General features: G+C 43.0%; 1 protein-coding gene across 1 annotated transcript in view; it reads right to left on the minus strand.

Annotated features, from left to right (window-relative positions):
• Nucleotides 1-18,001, minus strand: part of MYOM2 (myomesin 2) — an 81,103-nt gene that overhangs the window by 58,712 nt on the left and 4,390 nt on the right. Inside the window, exons 2-6 of the mRNA XM_083607054.1 lie at nt 11,072-11,205; nt 9,300-9,443; nt 4,474-4,615; nt 4,183-4,340; nt 1,903-1,995 (exon numbers count right to left, since the gene is read on the minus strand). Coding sequence (XP_083463180.1) covers nt 1,903-1,995; nt 4,183-4,340; nt 4,474-4,615; nt 9,300-9,443; nt 11,072-11,178 — 644 coding nt within the window. The 5' untranslated portion in view covers nt 11,179-11,205. The remainder of the gene's footprint in view (nt 1-1,902; nt 1,996-4,182; nt 4,341-4,473; nt 4,616-9,299; nt 9,444-11,071; nt 11,206-18,001) is intronic.

Raw genomic sequence — 18,001 nt, forward strand, 5'->3', positions numbered from 1 at the left:
CTTCAATCACACAAATACAGAGACACTTGGAAGAAGACCCTTTCAACCAAATGCATCTAGACTTCATTCACTGGCTTTTCCAGGGATTATTGTCCTTTCCAGGTGCAAACTAAGTGTGATGGGATTCACACCTTTAGCCTTTGCTTATAAACCACTGGCATGGAGAGAGGGTATATCCAGACTGGAACTATGGTATGAGGAGGGGGCTTTAATCTTTGGTCCAGCTTGGAATCAAAGGGTGAAAGCCTTCTCTCCCCATATCACAGCCCCAGGCTGGCTACCCCTCCCACCACACAAGAGCTTAAAGACATAAATGCCATCACATCTACAATTTGACCCCAAGACGCCTAAGAAGTCAGAAGAAATGATAACATGGAAAGATACTGGGGAGAGGGGGAAATCATCTCCCTGAATGGAAAAGGACAGAAGACCATCACCCGTTCTAGAAAAATATACAAACATTAAATCAGGCAGATTCCAAGCTGCTATTAGACAGGTTTCTGCCTAATTTCTAGGAGAGAAAAAATAACATTTCCCCCCTGATCCTTCCTATGGAAAGTGGATATGAGACAATGAAGCATTAGCCTTTGCTTGCATTTCCCACGATCATAAAAGTCAATTTTAGCTTTTTTTCCTGGCTTCTTTAGCATTCTCTTTCCTTAAATTGGCTTATGGCTACTTAAACTCCAGCCAGCATTTGCTGCTGACCGCCAAAGACAGCAGCCTGATCGATTTGTAATTATCTGACTGGCCAAACAATCATTTGTGTTGTCTGTTTACAGCAGGTTTTTCCCTGCACTTGGTAAAATCGAGGATTTGTTTCATCAATTTCCATTAGATCGGGGCAAGCAACCTAAGAGCCACAAATTTATCTGGTTATTTTGCAGCCTGTTTTGCTCTGGAGTCCAAATGGTGCTGCCACCAGCCTGGGTCAATACTTCCAAAAGTTGTGTTACAGTATTCAGACAGCCATTCCTGCTTTCATCTCCCTCCTTCACAAGGCTCTGCCTGAAGCAAGTCTCCACCTGGGCTCACACACACCCACAAGAAAATATTTTGCCCACCTTTCCTTGAAACAACTAACTACAGGTAAGTCATGGTCCAAGCAGACTGTGAATTTTACAGTGCCTACCAATGCAATAGACTCCCTCCCTTCTTAGTCTAAGAGGTCTAGGAGGACCAATGGTTTGTGTAACATATTAGAAGGTTCTGATTATCTTCTTTCTCCCCTATGATCATAGTGGCCATACCCTCCCAAGTGATGCAGCCCAAATCCAGGACAACATCTTCCGGGTCCAAAATCCCATGTGAATCACATGACCTGCGCAAGATTATGGACCCAGAAAAAACGCTTTTTCAGTCATGTTGCCCAAAAACACGTATTTTGGGGCACCACATGAGACTGCAGACATGAAAAAGCAGTTCTTTGGGCACAGCACCCTAAAACATGTGTTTTGGGGTGCTGTGCAAGATCACGGATCTGGAAAACATGCTTTCTTGGAGTGAGATATTGGCCCAAAATTAGGCAAGAGCAAATACCCACCATGCTCTTGTGGGGGGAAACAAAATGTCCATATTTTTTTTCGGAGCAGTTGACAGGTATGCCATATGTTTGGTGCTCAATGCACATATAGATATGCTCACATAGAGCTCATCCACATGGGGATTCAAGCCCTATCAGGATTCTTCTCATGTACAGTCCCTTCACATGCACCAATCACACAAGTGGTCAAGCTTTAGGTTACAAAGGGCGTGGGGCTACCGCACACAGTCCATGTTTTCTGAATCCATGGGGTGGTCATCTGACTCTCCCTATAGTTGCTGTGGCATCGTACACTATATTTATAGAGGTCATTTATTCACATAAACGTACTTCCCAAAAAAAGAAGAAGATATCCTTACCGGTTTATATCCAAGACATGCACCCCATATTTGCTTTCGATTGTGTACTTCCCAGGCTCACTTGCAGGAGTAATCAGTTCTTCATTTTTATACCTAACACATGAAAAGAGGACAGATCACACCAATAAACAAATCGCAACAGCAAGTAAGGAGCAATTTGATGGCATTTAGGACATAACAACGGTAAGAACACCAGCTGTTTGCCCATTTCAATGACCTTCTGCATGTATATAGAATGGATGGTGTAGGGAAAATGTACAAACTATGGTTATTGAACATAGATGTCCATAATTTCATTTAGTTAGGCTCACTGCTCAATCCAGCTGGGATGGCTGAGCACACAGGAGGACAGGACTTCTGTCACTTTAATGGCTGCATAACAGAGAATCTCACTAAGTGTAGCACCCCTAGAAACTTTATAAGCTATCCTGCAATCATTCCCTCTTCTGCGCAGTTATTAAAGGCACAGGAGAACTTCCTAAGCAAATAGTCATGCTAATAGTCACATGGGAGACTGCATGAGATTATTGCACCATTGAATTACAGCCATCATGCAGTAAGCTTCCCTACGGTGCAATAGGACATCCTATTTCTCCCTGAAACATCTGGAAGAGCATTACTAACTGTGTGCCTCCCTGTTTGGCTTTATGCTAGCATCTGTCTTTCTCCATCACCAGCCCTTACCAAATCTGTCTTCAGAATGGCAGGGAAAGGAGGAGGACAGTAACTCATCAGCAGAGCATCTGTGTTGCATGCATAAGGCCTCAGGTTTAGCCCCAGTAGCTCCAAGAGTTGATAGAGAAGATTTCTGCTGAAACCCTGGAGCTTCCACAAGTCAGTATAGACAATACTGATAGACCAATTGTCTTTGTGTAAAGCAGCTTACTATGATCCTATGACAGGTGGCAAGGGGTAAAAGGAACCATTCACATACATATCAACTGGCAGGTTAGCAACCCTGGACAGTGGGGAGGCAACATTTTAGCTACTGTGAAACACAGTGGAAATACATTACTTATACATCCCTAATACTGCTCACAGACCTAATTACTTCATATAAAGTTGAAGATAGACATAATATTAAGCCACAGGCAGGTCATGACTAAAATAATGAAACAGAAAATAGGTTTCCCAGGAAACAGATGGTTACAAAAGAGAAATCAAGGCACTCAGTCAACAAAATGGAGGTTAGACTACAGGCACATTCAGGCATGTGGATACCCTGCCAATGCCTCTTCACTCTTTGACTTATCACTGGATGATTATGAGCTGAATACATGAACGTCCTCAGATGAAAAGAGATCCAAGATTGTATTATGTGAAAATTCCACAGTGTTTGATCTGCGAAGGCTGTTTCACACATGTACATTATCATGTAATGTCTGAGCTGTCAATGAGGATGCATGTGCAGACTCACTGAGAGTGATTCACAGTTACTTCTTCTTGTTAAGATGTGCTTCTCTTGAGGGAGCCCTAGACAACTCACTTGCAGCTTACAGAAGGTTTAGAACAAGGCTGGGGGAGAAGCTACAGCAGCATCTACTGGTATATTGGCAGTGGATTGGCAAGGATTCCTAGCTCCCAACTGCTTGACAATGGCAGCAACACAATGACTCCCCCGTTCCCAAATTCTACTGTGGAAATGGAAGAGAGCTTCAGATGTGTAGCCAGTTCTAGTACTCAAAAATGTCTTGGGCTCAGAATTATTTGAATCAAAGTGTATGTCTTCTGCACCAGGTTCCAGTTGGTAGACCTTAAGAGTTTTAGTAGAAAAAACCTCCCTAAAAATATAAGATTCCACAAGCCTAAAGTCTGCCCACCCTCATTTAGATTACTACAATGATCGCATTGCTCTACTGCTCCATGCCCACCTCTTACGCCGTTGTTCCAGTTGATTCACATTTTCTTAGGTGACTTTGTAGCATTTAACTCTTCTTGTAAAACAATAATGGTAGTCTTGGGCTGCTATGCTGCTCCATTAAAATCAGCAGGAGTTTTAAACTTGTAGAGCGGTTTCCCTCCCTCTTTTCTAAGCCGTTAGGCCAGTGTGCCACAGCTTTTGTGCTCCAAAATAGCTACTGTGTGTATGTCTGCAGTACAAAGGGCCTTCAGTTCCTTTAACTGCAATGTCAACAGCACCCATCCAGCATGTCTTTGAGGATTACAAAGCATTTTTAGCATAGCCATTATGTATGTGACACTTAATAGCTGAGCCGAAGCTCCCAAATGAGTAAAGCCTCACGCCATTTTGAGATTCCTGGAAAGGGGTCAAAGCCTTACCATTGTACAACAGGAGTGGGAAATCCCTGGACAGTGAAGTAAAGCCTGACGGACATCCTCTCCCAGACTGTGTGAGACCGGAGCCGCACCAAAATTTCAGGGGCTCGGCTGATAGTCTCTTCAACGGTATACCTCTCCAAAGCCATCTTCTCTTCTACCTGCAGCGCAAGAGGGGGAACAAATTAAATAAATAGGAAGAGGGGAGAACTAGGAAGTCCGGAGGCTCTTAGCAAGGAAGGTGCTTGAGCAGGCCCACAAACTAAGGAAGGGACAAAGACCCTCTTACAGTACCATCCTCTGTATGGCAATTCTGTCCAGTTGTTCTCTGGCAAGGAGCCTGGCTGTGCGCATCTCCTCCTCCAAAGCGGACAAGCTGGTGACAAACCGGATCCTTCTCTGTTCGCTCCAGTGCTGAGACTTTTGCTCCTGAACCCTGCATGACCAGAGGAGGGGTGGGGGAAAACGGCATGAGAAGAACCCAGGATCAAAGCCTTCACGTTGTTACTGAAACTCTACAGCAGGCAAATGAAGGCTATGAAGTTTCATTAGTGGCATTAAGGAGATGCAGATTCTGTACTCTGAACTATTTCCCTTCCCATGATAATGCAAGAATCTTGAGGGGCAGATGCACAAGCATTCCAGAATCTTCTTCTTCCTCGTCTTTCTTTGCTGTGAGTGGCTCACCTAATTAGACCTAATTAGACCTTAATTGCTGCTGGGCTGGAGTGGCTCCACCAATGTCACTGAGACATTTCTTTATGTGGGGCTTAGCTGAACCTTTCCACACAACCTACGATGGTTGAAAGGTTCCTGGCAAGAGAGCAGGGTCATGGTGGCATAACCCATTCACATTTAATATACCGTGTAATGAAATTACACTTGCACCCCTCCTTTCCTTTGAAGAGCATGAACCTGGGTCTTTCCCGTCCTAACCACTGCACTACGCCAGCTCTCAGATCAAGGATCGATAAAGGCTCCCACAATAAATGGGAAAAATACATGCATATATATATATATATATATATATATATATATATATATATATATACACAATAATAAAAATAATAAATCTAAATCAAGTGGAAGTATACAAAAAGAAACATCTTTTTCCATCTTACTGTAGGTTTCATTTCATTTCAAAAAATAAAATTTTATTCTACGGTTTATTAGTGCCTATATTTTGAATTAGATATATATGGCAGCACCAAACTCTTGGAAATGCCTTTCAAGGTCTTAATCTGGTTCTGTCTCAGATCCTTGGTGGTGGTGGGTGCCCAATCACACAGGTCACTTAACACGTGTATAGTGTAGAGCCCTATGAGATCTGCTCACACATTATACTGAGGGCATCTAGGGCATATACCTGCGGCCACTCTTATACTTTCCCCACCATGCCCTCAGTTGCCCTAGTTTCAAATGTTGAGTGAAAAAAAGGATTTCAAGGAGGCCACTGCCAAGGATGGTTCTCCAATAATATGTCCTTCAAGCTGTTTTTCAGCCTTCAAACATGAGTGGAGTGCTTTTAAGAACGACACAGAGTGCCCTGTGACTTCTATTGTATCTGCCAAATTGCTCATACGCGTTGTTTTGCTTAGTTCTGCTTCCGAAAGTGGAGGGGGGAGAAGATAGGTTGATAATGCAGTTAGCAACGCTGCTGAAAGATAATCAAGCCCTGCTGAAGTCCATCGGACTTCCTTCCTAGTAGCCTTGTGTAGGATTGCACTTTAAATGTGGGTTGTTATTGGTAATTGTATTGTTGTCAGACTTTATTGCTGTTTTACGGAGTTCCCTTGTGAGGTCATGGTCCTAAAAGGAGACCTAAAAGTCTCTTAAATAAGTCCATGGATTTTGTACAAAGAAGTGCTCTTTTATTTCTTTGGCCTTCATTGACTCTTAGCCAATAGCTGTCAAAAACACTCATGTCATTACTTTAGGCCTTGAAAAAGCCCAGTTACTTTGCCCAGTTACAGAGAATGAGGTCATTGCTAGCAAGCCTCAGTTCCTTTAATTGAATCTGAAGCAAGCCAGGTCAGGGGCAGAAGGCCTCTGAATACCAGCGGATGCAGATCACAAGTGGGGAGAGTTGTGTTTCTCTTAGGTCCTGCTTATGAGCTCCTCATTTGGTTGGCCACTGTGAAAACGGGATGCTGAACTAGATGAGACTTTCTCCTGGTGCAGCAGAGCTCTTCTTATATTAATCTGATGAAACTAGGCTGAGGGTGGGTGCTTAGAGAGATAATAAAATGGGATTTGAGCAGCCCATCTTAGACTTTTGTTATTTTTCTGCCTGAACAGTTTTATATACCCAAGTAGATGTGCCATGGGAGATCCAACACCACGATCTCCTGTGGTCATTTTTTAAAAAAAATAAATGCATCCTAAAGTGGGGGGGGGATAAAGCAATACCAGACCATGGTCCTACAGGAGGTCTTAATCTTTAATCCAGGAAGCATACTGAATTTCCCTCCCATAAGAACCAAGAGGAGGGAAACTGAAAAAGGATGGGAAATGAGTTAACACCAGAACCATTGGGGTAAAAGTTGTCTTTTCTTCCCACCTTCAGCTTCCACCATGGGTGGTGTTCTCTCTCATCCCTAACATAAGATTATTCTCCCCATTGTTCATCCTTTTTAAAATCACTGATCGGACTCCTGTGGTGTGGTTGCCCCAAGAATAGATAACTACTTTGTTAATATGGCATTGGTAGGTCAAATCCTATGGGTACTTCCATCCCTTCTCCATTGGGGCCTCTGATTCGAAGGTGGGCAGTACCTATCTGACGCAGCCTCTCTGTGTGATCTAAAGCATTCCAATTCTAATGCATCATGAGAGCTGATCACAGCAGAGTAGCACAATAATGGCAACTGTTCTGCAAAGGTGTAATATGCAATCACGTACTGGGGTTTTTTACATTCTGTATGCAACGCTGGACTTACTTAGAAATTAAGTAAACCCACTGAAATTAATGAAGTTGCCTAACTTACATCCATTAATTTCACAGGGTCTATTCTGAGTAGCCACATAGTTGGAAACCACCCTTAGTCCCTTGCAGCAGAATAGACTACATCTTCAAATTTAGATTTATTATTTAAACCGAGATCAGCATTCATATTCTACCTGCTGTGATGTCAAGGGGCTGCCAACAGGTCACTTGGGGACCCTTAACTTGTCTGAAAGGAAGAGAGACGGCGATCTCTCTATAACTCTACCTTTCATGACATGCCATGTCCATGTCCCTGGGGAGTATTTGTTGTGCAATACGTCAGTGGCCGTACAGCCACTCACACAAAACAGGAACAGGGCTGTCAGCATATTTATTACAGGAGTACATCTCTCGGCTGAAACTGAGATGTCACCTTAAGCTCCCCCGATGATAAATAGGAAGGGAGGAAGATAACTATATTATGAGTAAGTTGCCCAAACATATAGTTTTGGCCTTTAGCAAGAACTTGGTACAGTTGCTTACACTCCACACACACACACACACACACACACACACACACATTTCAGTGCAGATTCATACTTAATCCAATTTTTAAAGTCTATTTTCAGTACGGGCATATGTCAGCTATGAGATTTACGAGACACTCAATGCTTCAGTATTCCAGGCCTAATAAATTAATGAGGAGCCCAGGACACTACAAGCATCTTGTCATGTTGACAGTTCTGCCAACGAAACTGCTCCTCATGGGTGTTTCAGGAGGTTTTGAGAGTTCTTAACGCAGGAAATAATTTCCTTTCCTATTTGAGGACTTCAGTGGGGAAGTAGGATGCTGTAGTCGTCCATTATAAATATGATCCAAGGGACATTTACTGATGTGCCTGACAAAACACAATTCTTGGGTGCCAGAGACCCAAAGGCAACACCTATGAAAATTGAAAGGAAAACTAGGAACTCCCTGTCAATGATCTGGATCGGAATTTGAAATCAAAATGAGAACTTCACCCTTCCTTGCTACTGCAGCTCTTGGCCATGTAAACATTTCTCTTCTATACCCATCCTCCCTCCTGCTGGTCCTCTCATATTCCTCCTTTTGCCTTTCTCCTCCTTATTCATTTGGACCAACTTTTTCCTCCTCCAATACTCCCCTCTTATCTTGCCCTTTCTCCTGCCTTCTCAGACTCTGGTTCCTTCTCCTCCCCTTTACCTATTTCCTTCTGCTTCTCCACCTCTCTCTGTGGCAGGGCTAGGCAAACTTTTTTCGGGCCCACAAGCAAAAGCTGGCAAAGCAACCAATGAATTTTTTAAAAACAAAACCTTTGAACATTAGGCTAGTCTCTACACAAACACACACATGCAGCCTTCTCTATCCTCCATCCAAGGAAGAAAAGAGTTGGACACAATGAAGGCAAAATACTCAAAGGGGGTGCAAAGCAGAGCTCATGAGGGGTGTGGCCTGAAGAGGGGGTGTGGCCCACAGTGAGCTCCAAGGGACAGACAGAGAGGTCTGCATCTGGCCTTCAGGCTTGAGGTTTCCCATTGGTGGTCTGAGAACCTTAGCCAATGGCATTTGCACCATTCTTAGGCAGCTCAGCCAATCAATAGGGTAGTGATTAAGGGAGGGACTATAGCTCAGTGGTAGACGACATGCTTGGGAGGCGGGTGGCGCTGTGGGTTAAACTACAGAGCCTAGGACTTGCCGATCAGAAGGTCGGCGGTTCGAATCCCCACGACGGGGGTGAGCTCCCGTTCTCGGTCCCAGCTCCTGCCCACCTAGCAGTTCGAAAGCACGTCAAAGTGCAAGTAAATAAAAAGGTACCGCTCCAACGGGAAGGTAAACGGCATTTCCATGCCCTGCTCTGGTTCGCCAGAAGCGGCTTAGACATGCTGGCCACATGACCTGTAAGCTGTACGCCAGCTTCCTCGGCCAATAAAGCGAGATGAGCGCCGCAACCCCAGAGTCGGCCATGACTGGACCTAATGGTCAGGGGCGCCTTTACCTAGACGACATGCTTTGTTTGTAGAAGCTCCAAGGTTCAATCTTGGGCATCAGCAATTAAAAGGAGACAATACTGGGCTAGATGGATGAATATAAGGCAGCTTCCTATGAATCACTAGAGTCTTTTCCACCATCACTTTCCTTACTTTTATATCTCCCGGCTGAAGAAAGCTTTACCTTATTGCCTGGGATTCGTGTGACTCCTCTTCAGATGAGACATGATGAAGTCTCCTGGCACACAAGCGACACGTTGTCCTTCCCACGTCAGCAGGTGCAGAATAGGAAACAGCATGTCTAGAAGCAGCTTGTCTGGAAGCAGCCCTTATATGCAAAGCAATGATAACAACTTTTACGATAACGCAGTGTTAAGATTTCCATGTCTTTCTGGGGAAATCAAAAAACTAGTCTTTGGTTGACTTGCATAAATGAAATACGTTTCAGATTTTCTTTTGCCCAGTTGCTAAAATGGAGGGGGAGAAGTTATCCAAATGGCAATAAAAGGTCATGGTTGTTTCAGACTAGAGAGGTAACTGAATTTGAACTGAGAACCTAACAAGCTCCTCTTCGCTAACAGAAGCCTTAAGACAGATGCTCCAGTACCATAGTACTGGAGCATCTGTCTTAAGGCTTCTGTTAGCGAAGAGGAGCTTGTTAGGTTCTCAGTTCAAATGGTGAAGGGAAAGCACAGATGAATGCAGCTCCGTGACTTTTTTTCAGAACAGGAACAATGATGGCATCTGCTGGAGGAAAAAGTAACTTGAGTGGACCTGCCTATCACCACCGAGTGAACAAAGTGATAATGAGGTTTTTACATTGCTTTTGTGACAGCTTAGAGGAAGTTGGAGAAGGAGGAAAATAATCCAGCAAAGGCTGGATACTTCTTTCTGTTTCTTTGATGTGGTTCCTACTTCCTACTATCAGTTTAACTGGTAAAAATTTGTATTTCTTTTTAAAAGCTAAATATTGCATTTCTGCTGGCTGAAAATCTTTGATTGAAGCTCAAGGTGTTTTACAAGCTGAGCCTAAGCAGTCAAAAGCAAACACTCGCAGAGTTTGCTCCCAGAAAACTATGCACAGAATCACAGCCATGCTGCTCCTAATAAAATGGATATACTACAATGTAACGCATTGTTTGCACATGTATATAATAATGGATAAACATAGCTGCCTCCGTTTTGGACTCTTCTCAAGACACAGCTATATGGACTGTGATGGTGAGGTTGTGCACTGCAAAAATGTATCATTATACTTCTCCCGGTTCTTCAGCATGACCTGAAGGTCACAGCTTTTCCATTCACCTCTCTTAACTATTTGCACAGGGAGAAGTCAAGCTTCTCATATATCCAATATGACACCAATATTTCCAGTCAACACCAGGAGAGTGAGGCAGATCCCATAACCTCCAGCTTCTCATTCTTTGTTATGGCAGGGCTACTTTAAAAACCATTTGCTGTTCAGTGAAGCACGATTGTCATTTGGTACACTGGTTTGCTATTATTATTTTATTGCAAAACTCTGTATTACTTTTCCTCTGTCATCTGTTTTTGCAAGTGTGCATTTGTTTGTGTGTGTGTATATGTGTGTGTGTGTGTGTGTGTGTGTGTGTGTGTGTGTGCATACATGTTCTTGTAAAATAAATAAAATAAAATCTGTTGGCTCAGATGCACATCTTAGGACTGAGCCATTAGGCCCGCCATGCACAACTTGTGCCCTGATTTGATGTACGTCATAATCCTTACCTTTGGTTAACCCTGCTAATTAATCAACCAGCAGACAGGTTGGTTGATTCAGGATACATACCCAATGCCTGTGCCAAAACCTGCTTAACACCTGTAATAAAGTTGTGGCCTCTTTAAATCTCGAGTGGTTGTCCTGTGTTTATTGCGAATTTATCATGCTTTGGCCCCACCAGCCTGGGCTTCACCCAGACCCAGAAGTATGGCACTTACCTTCTTGCTGAATATTCCTGAAGCAAATACCTCGTCTGAATATTGCGATAGGACTGGTCAAAGTGCTTGTGCCTCCTTTGGTAGAAAGGCACCACTGTAGACGACATCTTGGAATCTGCTACCACTCACTGCTCCTGTGAATTAAACAGTGACAAACATATTTACCTGGGGCTTTCAGAACCTTCGTTGTTTCTCTTAAATTCTGGAGCTTGAATGAGCAACAACAGATCGTGTTAGACTACTATGCCAAATAACATGATGGAAGATACTAACAAATATATGAACTGAATATTTAGGATCATGCGCTAGGAGACATCATAGCTATCAACTTTTCCCTTTTCTTGCAAGGAATCCTATTCAGAATAAGAGAATCTCCCTCAAAAAAAGGAAAACGTTGACAGCTATGGGAGACATGCAGACAAGCCCTATGCAGGTTTACTTGCAAGTAAGCCCCACTGCATTCAGTGAGATGTACTACCACATAAAATGTACAGCTGGGATGGGAAATGTATAACCCTCTGGATATTGTTGGACTGCAACTTCTGTTTTCCTTGATATTTGTCCCAGCTGGCTGAGGCTGATAGAGAAGGTTTGGAGAACCATTGGTACCTCATCCCTCTCATATGGAATTGAATTATCGGGATGAATGCACGTGGGCCACTTTCGACCTGGCCTCAATCTCACATCACTTGAGTTCTCAACACTTAGCGTCTACAATGAAAAATATGGCATTTGAACTGACAGCAGCCGATGCAAACTTTTCACGACAGCAAGCCATCTCGGAAAGAGCATTCACATGTGCATGTTACAATGCTATAGTCCAGGGAGCTTAGCTTTTTTTTTTTAGTCAAGGGCTGCAATGAACTGTTGTCCACCCTCCAGAGACCACATGTCAAAGTGGATGTGATGAGAAGTGCAGTTCTTAAGGCTGACTTCCTAATGGCTTCCCCCATCAGCTGTTTTACACTCTTTCGAATCATTTATCCATTATTAAATTGAGTTAAAATGTGCTTAATGTTATTTATTTATTTAAATTTGTATACCATCCTTCATCCAAAGATCACAGGGCAGTTCACAACATAAATGGCATTCTTATTTTTTAAAAATGAAAACTGAGAAAATTGTTTGGTATCATGGTATTACACCAGGAATCAGTATTTTTAGCAGAAATTAAAAATGACGACTGGGGCTACAGCAGATCTTTTTGTGCGGGAAGGATGGATTAAAGCCTGCAGGCTAGCCATCCACTACTATAATCAGTAGCCCCAATCCACCTAAAGACTGGAAGCTAAAGGACTCTTACCTGGGAATAATCCTCACTGACTACAATGAATAGGCACAGAATTGGGCTACGGGTTCCACTGAAAGCAATAGAACCATAAGGTCATCTGCTACCATCTAGCTGGATCAGGGCTGCCTAATAATGAACATGCATGCAGAGAGACAGAGCCTGCAAAGGCAGCTGCATGGTCCAGAAGGGACAAGGTTTATTAAGAGAGTGACATTGGCAACAAACCAAAATGTAAAATGCATTTCCAAACTGACCATATTTATATCCTGGCAGAGTCATTGCTCGATTAGCACATTATCACTTTGCTCCATTCGACATATGTCAGAAAGAGGTACGGCCTCCTCGTGGGTGTCTCTTTCTGCCTAGACAGATCAATTAACTCTTGCTTGCCCAAGAGGCCCATATTTCTGATTAAATGAATTGTTTTATGTTCACAGGGTTTTAGCCCCAAAGGTTTCATCTCGGGGGGGGGGGGGTGCGCTCGGTGTTTTTCCATATATTGTTTCTGTGGTTGTTACAATTTATATACAGCCCTTCATTTGAAGATCACAGGGTGTTTCACAGCATAAAATACAAAATGAGGACACAAATACATAATAAAAGAAGAGCAAAGATCAAAAGCAATCCAATACACACACACACACACCATATAACAGCCAAGTCTGAATAATTGCAGCTCAGGTCTACAATTAATGTGACAAAATAATATCAGTTCTGGTTTGCCTGCTCAAGTTTCATGCTTTTACCAACAGTGAAGTACTTTCCACCCAAGAAATGTATTACATTTTAGTGGCCCTTATAGCATTGAAAGGCACAGGATCTAGCAAATATAATCCCACCAGTTCTGTGGGGTGAATAAGACATTTCAATTACATAGAGCATTTGGGAATCTTTTCGGAATATTATTTGCTTTTCTTCTCATAGCAATTGAGAGGGGCGGTATAACTTTGCTATTTCAGTAATGTCATATTTTGATATGATTGACCATTCTCTGTTGTTGAACTCTTCTCCAGAAACACCATCACTACATCTTATCAAGCACTGAAATGATCTGTTGTTCTCTATTAAGCAGTGGGTCACAGAAGGCAAACCACATCAGAGCCTGTCGCAACTGAACTGCCTCCTCCCTCCCATACAGGGATGTTCTTGCCAACATACAACAGCCAGACCATTGGCCAATCTAGCTTATTCACTGACTGGCAGAGCCTCCAGGATTTCAGGAAAGGGTTTCTTCCCAGCCCTACCTGAAGATGCAGGGACCTTCTGCATTCAAAGCAAATGTTCTGCTACTGAGCTACAGTCTTCCCCCTTCAGTAGTCCTATGGAAAGTTTTCCAGGAGGAAGAAAAAATACCAGCAATGGCCACCTCAAAGTCTCCTCTAGCTGGACTTTCTCTCTACCCCACCATCACCACCAAGGTCACCTAACATCAACTCCTTTGTGAGCAGGGTCCTGATGATTTTTTGTATCTTGATATTGTTTATTGTGGGGGTTTTTAAAAAAAATTAATGCCACTCATAGGCCACTTTGGATCAATTTGTTTTCTGAGAGCTGGAATATAAATCATTGCAATCAATACATACTAGTCTTCTGTCTATTGTCACACCCCCTTCAGATGCCTCAGAGTTCCATGAGTGTTGAGGTTACATTCGTCCACACTCCTTGTCATATGGAACAATATTCTAATTTCCACAAGCTTCAACTTCATTGAAATATTCTCAGTTTGAAGCAAGGGTCACCCATCTCAGGAGATTATTGCTTCATCTTTCTCAATACAGAAAAATGCTCAGTCGTCAGCTAGCCTGAACCCACCCATAGCTTTGTCTACTTTGTGCTGCTTTGTGCTGGATTTGGAAAAACTGCTGAGTGTCAAAGGAAAGGACACTCGCAGGTCCTTCCACACTGGTGTTTTGTTGAGGTTGTTTTCTATGGCATGTTATTGACACAAAGCCTCTCCTCTTCCCCGAGGGGAGGGATTGTGAACGGGTCTCACTTCCTGTGCTTCACAAGAGGGTGTGGATGGCCCACTGCGTCACAGGAAGTCCTAGGCCCGCATCATGCCCTCAGCCAACCAATCCAGCAGTTGGCTGGGGGATGTGATTTGCCGCTCTTAAGCGAACGCGGGACCATGGCTCAGCCTGTTGAAGTATAGTCTGTTCAGATCCAGTGCCTAAGCCAATACCACTCACATTCTGTAACCTATAAAGTTATGGCCATTTTTAGCCCATTAACCTAAAATACTGGTGTCCATGTGTCTTATTTCATCATAAAGCGGGGGACAGGGCCTTGACTCACAATAATAGTGCCTTAGTGATGGATTTGTTCTGATTCAGTTTGCTGCATCTGAATTTCTATTCAGAGAGCTAAGAGTGCGACAAAATTGGGACGAATAAACCTGAACTTGTTGTTGTTTGTTGTTTAGTTGTTTAGTTGTGTCCGACTCTTCGTGACCCCATGGACCAGAGCGTGCCAGGCACTTCTGTCTTCCACTGCCTCCCGCAGTTTGGTCAAACTCATGCTGGTAGCTTCGAGAACACTATCCAACCATCTTGTCCTCTGTCGCCCCCTTCTCCTTGTGCCCTCCATCTTTCCCAACATCAGGGTCTTTTCCAGGGAGTCTTCTCTTCTCATAAGGTGGCCAAAGTATTGGAGCCTCAGCTTCATGATCTGTCCTTCCAGTGAGCACTCAGGGCTGATTTCCTGAACAATTCCATATAAAACATTATGGGATTTCAGCTGGAAGCCATGGGATGAGCACTGGTTGGGAATGAAGCAGTTTGGCTGTCCCAAGACATTTGGAGGTGCAAACAGTACTAACCGGGTCATTTGTGCCCACCCAGATAGCGCCACAAGCACAACTCATTCTGAACGTGCAATAAAAATGGTGTCTGCAGAGCCACTAAAGGAAATGCGCCTTCCAGTTGCCATCTGTCAGAAGCCAGCCTTTTTTCTTTCTTTCTTTCTTTTTACAAAGGAAGGGAAATTCTATTAAGTCGGAACGATAGCTCACTCACGAAAACCCCATGCTTTATAAATGATGCATTATTTCACATATTCGCCTCACCTTTCCGTCACCCCCTTCCCTCTTAGGTCTCATCTGTGTTCCGATGATGAGTCTTCAGGAAAGGGGGCTTGTCGTTTTTAATTCCCTGCAAAAGCACTCGGCTTATTTTAAGTGCTGTTTAAATCACCGTCGTCATAATGCCTGGTTGGGTTTGGGCATGAGTGATATGGGAAAGCTTCTGGAAGCAACGTCACCCACCGCTTTCTGACCGTGGGAGACTTCCCACTGAATTAGCATTAAGCTCATTCCCAGGCCTTAAAAGAATCCCCTGTGCTAGCACAAATCCTGTCTATTTCTGCTTAGTCAAAATCCAGCTGACTACTTTTTGTGAGGGTGTAGTTTCCTGCCTGTCCAAAGTCCACGTGAAATTGTAATTGGATGGAAGAGGTCCTCACTTCCTGTCCTAAGCATGTGGTTCGCGCTGCTATAAGGAGCGGGGCATACATAGCACTAGAGGTGATTGGGTTACAGAGGTGGCCAATGTCTGAAAAGAACCCTGAGCCAGAACTTAAAGATCTTACTTAGGTCAGCATCCACAGGGATACTACATCTGAGTCTTACTCTCACTAAAGGAGGAACTTGATAGGTACTTGACTCTCTGTGAGAGACAGGGTCCTCAGATGCATTTCTCAGGCATCATGCATGCTCTACATTTAAAGCACATGGCTTCCCCCAAAGAGTCCTGGGAGCTGGGAATTGCAGCTCTGTGAAAGGTAAGCTGCACTTCCCATGATCCTTTGGGGAAGTCAAGTGCTTTAAGTGTATGGTGGGTATAAGCCTCAGACTGCTGCAAGAGGAGATGCTGCAAGGTCCTCTGAGAAACAGAGAAGATCCGCTGCTTCCCTTGATTCTTTTGTGGGGGCCACATACGGAAGGGCAATGAAATGAGCAGAATTTTCAAGAGCCCAATAAAATCTAGCCAGAACCTCAAAATAGCTCACATATTCAGACTCCTGCCTAGCATAAGCAGATATAAATAGGCTGCAATCCCAGCCCCGCATATCTGGGAGGAAGCCACATTGAATTCAATGGGATGTATTTCTACGTAGACATGGTTAAGGCTGCAGATTTCGTTACCAGCTATTTTGTTGTACACAAACAAGGATTTCAGTTCAGAAGGAAGATGAGCCTGACATATTCTTATAAATATTTATATATAAAATATATTCTTATAAATATATATCTTGTTTCCAATAATGTCTGTAGCATGTAGACTTTCTTTCTTTCTTGAACATGAACATAACATACAGTGAGCATAACATACAACAATACAAACAACCAAATAAAAGACTTCCTTTACCCTGTATCTGACCTCCTTATTTACTTCTTATAAACTGTTTCCTTTATGAATAATTATTAAGATTTTACTAACTATAACTTAAATAGCCACAAAATCTCCTGCAGACATTAATCGAAACAAGTCCAGGTGTAGCAGGTAGACTTTCTATACAGTAAGACTATGGTCATATTAAACATTTTGGAAGTCTTTGAACCCAGTCAGTTCAATGCAACTCTCTAGTATTACTCGTGCAGTGCCACAACCCAGGTTCTGACTTTTAGTTGCTGATTTAGCCTAAGATGTATTCTGTTGATTCCTAAGGACGCTTCTAAGAACCCCTAAAGTCAATTCCTAAACAAGTTACATGGAAGTATGTGCCTTTGAAATTCTTCGTGTTTTCATCAACCAATGAAAGAAATTCACCATGAGGTCATTTCCCCCTCAGCATTTTGACCTGATGATGCTTCATGAGATTTCCATTGCCACAATGTAAACAAATCTAATTTAATCACAGAAAAAGTTTGATCCTCAGCATTGGTTAAAATACAGAGCTGACGACATGGACATGTTTCTTAAGTTGTTTGTAAAATGCAGAACTTGTCCATGATTGCAGCCCAACTGGCAGGCTGGAGAGAATGGGCACAAGATAAACATTTACTTCAAATCCATACCATTGTTACAGGAGAAAACCTGATGGAATAGAAATCATGCGTAATAAATGTTTTCTTTAAATTTTAAAGGGGAGAAACAAAACACAGGCCTCCCTGCTGCCCCCCCCCCCATATAATCATTATATTCTTAAATCAAATGCTTGCTCAGGGTATAATATAAAAGCTTCTACACTGAGATCCAGCGCCGAGGGCGTTCTGGGGGTTCCCTCATTGAGAGAAGTAAGGTTACAGGGAACCAGACAGAGGGCCTTCTCGGTAGTGGCGCCTGCCCTGTGGAACACCCTCCCAGCAGATGTCAAGGCAATGAACAACTATTTTACTTTTAAAAGACAACTGAAGGCAGCCCTCTTTAGGGAGGTTTTTAATGTCTGATGCTGTACTGTTTTTAATATTCAGTTGGAAGCCGCCCAGAGTGGCTGGGGAAACCCAGCCAGATGGGCGAGGTATAAATAATTATTATTATTATTATTATTATTATTATTATTATTATTATTATTATTATTATTACACATGATGGCTATGTTCTTCCTTCATGCTAAGAATCACAGGAGCAGAGAGTGTGGTTGCACTCAGGTCTTTCTTGCATCTGGTTGGTCTCTGTGAGTACAGGATCCTGGATTAGATG

The sequence above is a fragment of the Podarcis filfolensis genome (genome assembly GCF_964270895.1).
Source record: "Podarcis filfolensis genome assembly, chromosome: 3".
Classification (NCBI taxonomy): Eukaryota; Metazoa; Chordata; class Lepidosauria; order Squamata; family Lacertidae; genus Podarcis; species Podarcis filfolensis.